The sequence below is a fragment of the Grus americana genome, chromosome 20 (assembly GCF_028858705.1).
Source record: "Grus americana isolate bGruAme1 chromosome 20, bGruAme1.mat, whole genome shotgun sequence".
Lineage (NCBI taxonomy): Eukaryota > Metazoa > Chordata > Aves > Gruiformes > Gruidae > Grus > Grus americana.
In genome coordinates this window covers 5,927,861-5,934,466 of record NC_072871.1, presented here as the reverse complement: position 1 = coordinate 5,934,466, position 6,606 = coordinate 5,927,861, and the positions used below count along the sequence as shown (strand labels likewise).

The 6,606-nt window shown below is 47.7% G+C and overlaps 1 protein-coding gene across 1 annotated transcript; it reads right to left on the bottom strand.

The window, feature by feature from the left end:
- Positions 1 to 54: 54 nt before the first annotated feature.
- Positions 55 to 5,776, bottom strand: PTGES2 (prostaglandin E synthase 2). Its single transcript, XM_054849096.1, has 7 exons — positions 5,538 to 5,776; positions 4,291 to 4,485; positions 3,561 to 3,616; positions 2,768 to 2,920; positions 2,006 to 2,206; positions 1,576 to 1,693; positions 55 to 839 (listed from the first exon to the last, which is right to left on the bottom strand). The coding sequence occupies exons 1-7, from the start codon at positions 5,745 to 5,747 to the stop codon at positions 711 to 713; spliced, it is 1,062 nt and encodes a 353-aa protein (XP_054705071.1). The 5' UTR covers positions 5,748 to 5,776; the 3' UTR covers positions 55 to 710.
- Positions 5,777 to 6,606: the final 830 nt, after the last annotated feature.

Sequence of the window (6,606 nt, the reverse complement as noted above, 5' to 3'; positions counted from 1 at the left end):
GGTGTGCTTTCTGGGCATAACGGGTAAGGTAAGAACTCACAGATCTCACAAACGGCACAGGAAGAAACAAGCCTTTATCCTTGCAGACCGTACAGAATCAAGTACTGAAAGAACCATTTACGTGGAAGAGTAAAAGCATACAATCTGCCGTTTCTGTCGTAGGAAGGACACCTTTCCCAGTACCGTGGATTCCTCCAGTTCCCTCAGCACTGGGCTTACAGGATTCTACTGCACGAAAAATTGTCACTTAAAAACTAGCATCCAGTGTCTCAGTGAGGAAAACACTTCAGATGACATGGATGAGTAGCGGAAGACAGCCTGAAGCAAAAGCTGCTCAGACCTACCCTATCTGATAGGGCTGTAACACTCGCTAGCCAAGAGCGGCTTGCTTTTACAGTAACCTGCTCCGAGAATGGCTCTCACCTAATAGCAGCCCATTTACTGCATTCTTCAGTTCAGAGATCCTCCTTCCCAGCAGCATCCAAGATCCCCTCCTTTTACCTATCCTTCTAAATATCGCGTTCAAACATACACCAGCTGGATCCCTTCTGCTCACCGACACTCAATACTCTAAACAGGACAGTCTGTGCCGCGTGTCAGTCCATTAGGTGTGACCAGTCCATTCAACTCTTTAAAAATAAATGCCATTCCTTCTGAAGTTTTTTTTTTTTTACCATGCAAGTACTTCAGGAAGGCAGCTGCAGCTGGCATCAGATTGCAACTTCAGCTTTTTGAATGACTTCTTCCATGCGTTGGTACCAAGGCTGAATCTTGGTGTGAACCATCATGTCGTCAAAAGCTTCCAGTCCTTCCATGACTCGGAGGACCCCGTACACTGCCTGTGCCAGAGGATAAAGATTAGAACAACACTGAGTCAGCGGTGGAGAACAGCTGAGGGTACCAATGAGTGTCTCAATAGCCTAAGGCTATAGTATGGCTCTTCCCCTGTCCTGCCATCTACTCCACCACTCTGATTAGCAAGGAAGACCGAATGGCAGAAAGGTAGTTAAGAATGTGCATGGTTTTCCATGACAAAACAGTAAGGAAAGATCAGGATCTACATGCAGTTCCGGGGCAAAAGTTAGTCCCATCTCTGCATCAAGCCCTGGTGTGAAATGCTTCACTTGCATTCCAAGGAGAACTGCTGGTGCAGGGGATGAATCCTGCTCCATTCTGCACTGCTGCCTGCAAAGGAAACCCCCGCAGCTCTGAAGGTCTTAAAACCTGTGCAAGCGTGAGGCTTTATTGACCAGCATTCACGAACCAGAGCAGTGTCCTGACTCGTAACCTGCTTTTATCATGCTTCCACATGATCAGTAACATCCCCCTGCAGATGGGAACTGCAGGTTCCACCTTAGGAAACATTCCTCTGGAGGAAACCAACAAATACCATCCTAACACAAATATTTCTAAGTCCCCTTCATGTGACAGTTGTATTATTGCACAAAGGACATTGACAATGTATCTCATGTAACTCACCTTCTCTGCCTATATTTGTATTAACCATTTCACAAAGGTGAGCAACAGGGTGATTCATAACCTTCCTAACTATAGATACAGGAATTAACCCCTTACCAAGTCAGCAAGGTTCGGCTGGTTTCCACCCATGAACAGTCGATGTTTGCCAACAGCTTTTACCCACTCGTTAACTGCTTCATACAAATCTTCTCGGACATTATCTTGAAGGTGATGTCTGGATAAAGAAAAGAACTAGTTTGAAGACACTGGTTTGTTCCTTTTGCTAACCTTTTTTCACCTCTCATCTTATGGGCTGGTCTTTGCCTGGGAATTAGGAAGGTATTTGAGAGTGAAGGGAGCAGCTAGTGATTAAATAGTAGATGAGTAGAGGTGTTCAGTACCTCCAGTTAAAGTACAGCTGTTACTTACATTGGATTAAAAGGTTTGGTTCAAAACTCTGAGGCTCTGCCCTTTGACATCTGGGTTTTGCAGCTAAGGAGGTTAAAGAACTATTCCTCCTGTGTAATTGGCGCTCAGTGGTACCAACCTTTTCTTCAGCCTCTTGCTAATGAAGAACATGGCAACAGCCCCCATGTACTTGGCAAAGAAACCTTCCACGGTGCCAAACTTCCCCTCACGGACGATGTAATCAAAAGATGCCAAGGCTTCTCTGGGGGTACGGTAAACATTGGGGGAGATGAGGTGAACAAGCCAATCATCTGCCCATTTTCTCCACTTCATTTCTTCCCTGCAAGCATTCAAAAGAGACTTTTCAGTGAATGAGGTGCAGAGTGCAGGGCTACAGGAGGGAGGCAGAATCACAGTGGCATTAGCCAGAGATACCGCCAAGGACGAATGTCTCAAAAACTCCTGCCCCGCCTTGTATTCTGGTGACCTCTCTGAAATGCACTCAGGATCATTATCCTTGGCAAGGCTCCTCCAATCTCAAACTAAAATTAAGACTAAGATAGAGCACTAGCTTCTCCTCCCAATACGAGGACTAAAGCAGAAAGGGAAACTAGCACTCCGTAACATTCCCCTGTGACATAAAGGAAAGTCCAAGAAGGAAACTGGAGGCAACCAAAGGCTAACATGACCATGATGATGGCAACTAGGCCATCCAACAGCATTGTTTCAAATTATGTAAGAAACACAGCAAAACCACTCTAACTACTGAGGTTTTAAACACTAAAGGGGCTTTCACAGGATTTACCAGCACCAGTGGGATTTTCTATCTACACCATCCCTGAGTACATCTGGAGGAGGCTGTGACCCTACTTGGAGAGCCCAGAAACTTAAGAGCACTTACACTCTCACTTCTTTGACAGGATAGACTCGCTTTGTCTCCTTCTCATCCAGCATGAGCCAGTATTTATTCCCATATTCAAATACCTCCTTGCCTTGCTCTGTCACAGTTTTCATAGGAGGATAAAAGGACACAATTTCTTCTAAGCTATTCCTCCTGTGGACAGAAACACCGTTAGCACCTAATCTGGCTGCTACAAGAATGAGCAAGAGCTAAGGACAGACTGAAAGATACACACTTTAAAACATATTATTTTAAAAATAAGTGCACAAGGTACCAAATTCTATTTGAAATCAGTTTTGAAAAGAGACTGGAACAGCTACTTACAAATAACTATTATTAGCATACATATCTTTATCTGTGTCAGAACAGACATTTTTACAGGCATAAAAACTACCTGCCATTCTCGAGTGCTTTGTAGCATGGACCTAGGGGACCGGCCACAGGCACAGCAATTTCATTTCATTCTAGATGTTATAACTGGTTAAATGTAAGCTTAGTTCCAGGACTAACACTAGTCCATGTTTAAGTGGATTTTCTGCAAAGAGAATATCACAGGTGAAAAAAGAGTAGTTCTGAAAGGTAAAAGCTTTGCTTTACTGCAGATACATCACAACATATATAGGTGCCATCCACACCATCACAGCCAGGGTCAGGGCTGCTGGGCCAAACACCCAGAGCTTCAGAGACCAAGGTCAGCAAGATACTTATGACCGACTCTCTCAGAGTCTGCTAACTCTCTAGTTCGTTAGGGCCAGTTACATTCAACTCTTCTCCCATCATCCTGTTTTCTTACTTGGAAATGAGATAGGTCTTTATTGCACTGATGATCACCGAAGAGTCATTCAATTGCTGAAAAAAACAGAATGAAAACAAACTTTTAAAAGAAGTTGGTGAAATTGAAAAAGAAATTCTTCAAAACCTTTCCCTCTGCATGCTGAGGCTCCAAGTTAGTACTGCAGTCCCTTTTCCCCGCCATGCATTTCCACGAGTCCCTGCACATCTAAAGACAGCCCTACTTTCTCATCTCTTCTGTGATCATTTCAGCATATCACTTCAAATTTGTCTTTCATTCTGACAACAGAGGACCTGAGGGCCAGGTTCACATGCAATACTAGTGGCTTTTGGATTTAGGCTCTCGGCAGCGAAGGAAGAAAACAACACTAACAAAAAAAAGTCAAGTTGAATCTTTAATATTCTTGAGTTCTCATTCTTTTCCCACAAGATATAAGCAGTTCCTGTTACTGCTGGTACAAATGACATGTCCTGCAGAAGGGCTGATAGAAGCTAATCACTGGATTATGGAGTCACTACACAAACAACATGCCTTGTAAGAAAGACCAACAAAAAACTGTAATAAGGCCAAGGCATAGGAAACCATGAGGCAAGAAATCTTAGGCTCTTGAAAGAATAAAAGATGATCTAGAGATTACATTGCATGTGATAAACCGCAAAGACGTGACAGAAACAAAGCCTCCAAACCACTGCTTGTGGGGAAATCAAGCTCTCAACATAGTAAGACTTACCAGAGGGCTTCCAGCATTGGCTAGCAGGATAGGCACCTTTCTGTAGGAAGAGAATTTGATCTCCTTCCTCATTATCGGGTTCACTTCCACAATTTCATAGGGCAGTCCATGATAATCGAGAAAAGCTCGGACTTTACTGCAGAAAGGACACGTTTTATACTGGTAGAGAGTGAGCTGCAGGCTCCCTGCAGGCAGCTGGGGAAGAAAGAGACCAGAAGCTTCCATTTTCTACTAAAAATATAAATATTACCTTCCTTCCACCTTCATTTTTGTTATGAAGTCATAGCCATTAACATTCAGTTTCAACATCTGATCATCAAAGTATCTTGGCTAAGAGATGCTTTCTTCAAGTGACATCACAAATATTCACCTTCTATTGGGGCTAAACATTTGATTTTCTGTTCAATCTGCTGGAAACTCCTACTCACAGCCAAAAAAAGATTTTAAATCCAGACAGCTTACCCCTCCACACACACAATTCTGAAACTAAAGAAAAACACAACCACATTTTAAATCAAAACCAAAAGAGTCTTTTAAATCCAATTCCTCCCCCCCAATAACCTCTGTTGAGGCCACAGGGTGGGGAGAGCAGAGTTTGCTGTGGATTTTAGGCATGCATCTGCCCAAGTTCAGACTCCTGGGGTTAACGAACCCATGCACAACCAAGACAGGGAAAACCCAGGGTAGCTCAGGCAGTGAGGCGTCAGGTGAGGGATGTTTCCCAACACTGCTGTACTTCAGGGATCTGACAGGCCATGTCAATTTGTCATACATTATAGAACAAATGCAGTCATCCCACTTTGTTTCTCATTTGTAATTATTGGGTTACACAACCACCCGTGGGTGCTGGGAAAAAGCAACAACTCCACAGACAATGCTGCTTCGCATCCCCAGCAAGCTCTTGCTTTCTGACAGACATTCCTTGCGGCTCTGAGGAAGTGAGGCCGGGGCCTCCTTTACACAATCTTAAGCGGCTTCCTTACTGAAACAGGAGCAAAAGCAGCCGCTTGGTCCGCAGAGCCAGAAGAAACCGCTGCGCGCCCCCCCTGAAGCTCCGTCTCCGGGGGCTCACCGCCGCGGCCGGGCCTCGCCAGGGCTCGGGGGCGAGGGAAGGGCAGGCGCCCGGGGAAGTACGCGGGGATGCAGGCGGCAGGAGCCGCGGGGAGCGGCCAGGAAAGGGAGGAGAGCGCAGACCGTGGCCGGGGGGAGCCGCCTCAGGCGGCGAGCGGGGCCCAGCGGCGCGTTACCTCAGCGGCCGAGTGCTCCCGCAGGCGGTGCCGCGCCGCCAGGTAGAGGCCGGCGCCACCGCCCAGCGCGAAGGCAGCGCCCAGCAGTAGGCGGCCCCCGCCGCTCCCTCCTCCTCCTCCTGCCACGGTACCGTAGGCTCGGCGCGGGGCCCGCAGCCTCCAGGACGACAGCAGCGCGGCGGCCCGCCAGGCCCTGCCGGCGGCCGCCATCTTTCCGGCACAGCACGGCGCGGGCGCCCGGGGCGGGGCCGTCCCTTTAAGCCCCGCCCCTCTGTGCGTTCCCCGCCCCCGCGATGGCGGCAGCGGCTCCGCGCTGAGATGAAAATTCTACGGCGGTGTGAAGCTCCACGCGAGGCGGGCACGGCAGTAGTCACTGCTCTCTGGCTGTAATTATAAAATCCAAGTTCGCTGCTAATACACCAAAGCATAAAGTAGAAATAAAATAATCCGTTCTTTGAAAGTACATCCCGCCCAGCGGTGGCTGCTGCTTCTGACCAGCACGTACCCACAGTGCGAGCACAAACTTTCATGCTGAAAGTCGTCATCTTTTTCATTAAAACGTGGTTACGTCCATTAATTACACTAATGTTCAATTGCCCTACTTGGGGTACAAGGGCCCAACTCAGCAGCGTGCAGCGGGTTTACCCCACAGAAAGGAGGAGAGCTGGCTGCGACGTTAAATGAGGACATTCTTCTTTGCCCCAAATACTCACTTCATTTCAGAGTCCTCAAACTGGGTTTCTCTCAGGAGCACTGCTTGAACCAATGCTCTAATTGCAAGTTATTTTCGTCCCTGTGACAACTCTCCCAGGGATGAAGAAACCACACAGCGATTAGATCTCCTCAGGGCGCGTGAGGTACGACCCGTACTGGGCCAAAGACAAGGAAGGGCGAAGTGAATTGCGCTCGTTCCTTCAGGGAAGAGGAGGTCTGAAGGTGACCTGAGGGTGGTTCAAGCCGCTCAGCGGACGAAGCAGGACCAGTGACGCAGCTGCGTTTTGGAGTTCGGCAGCAAAGCCGTCGCTGCTGTGGCCTCAGCACCCGCGGGATGGCCCGGGGGTCTCCTCAC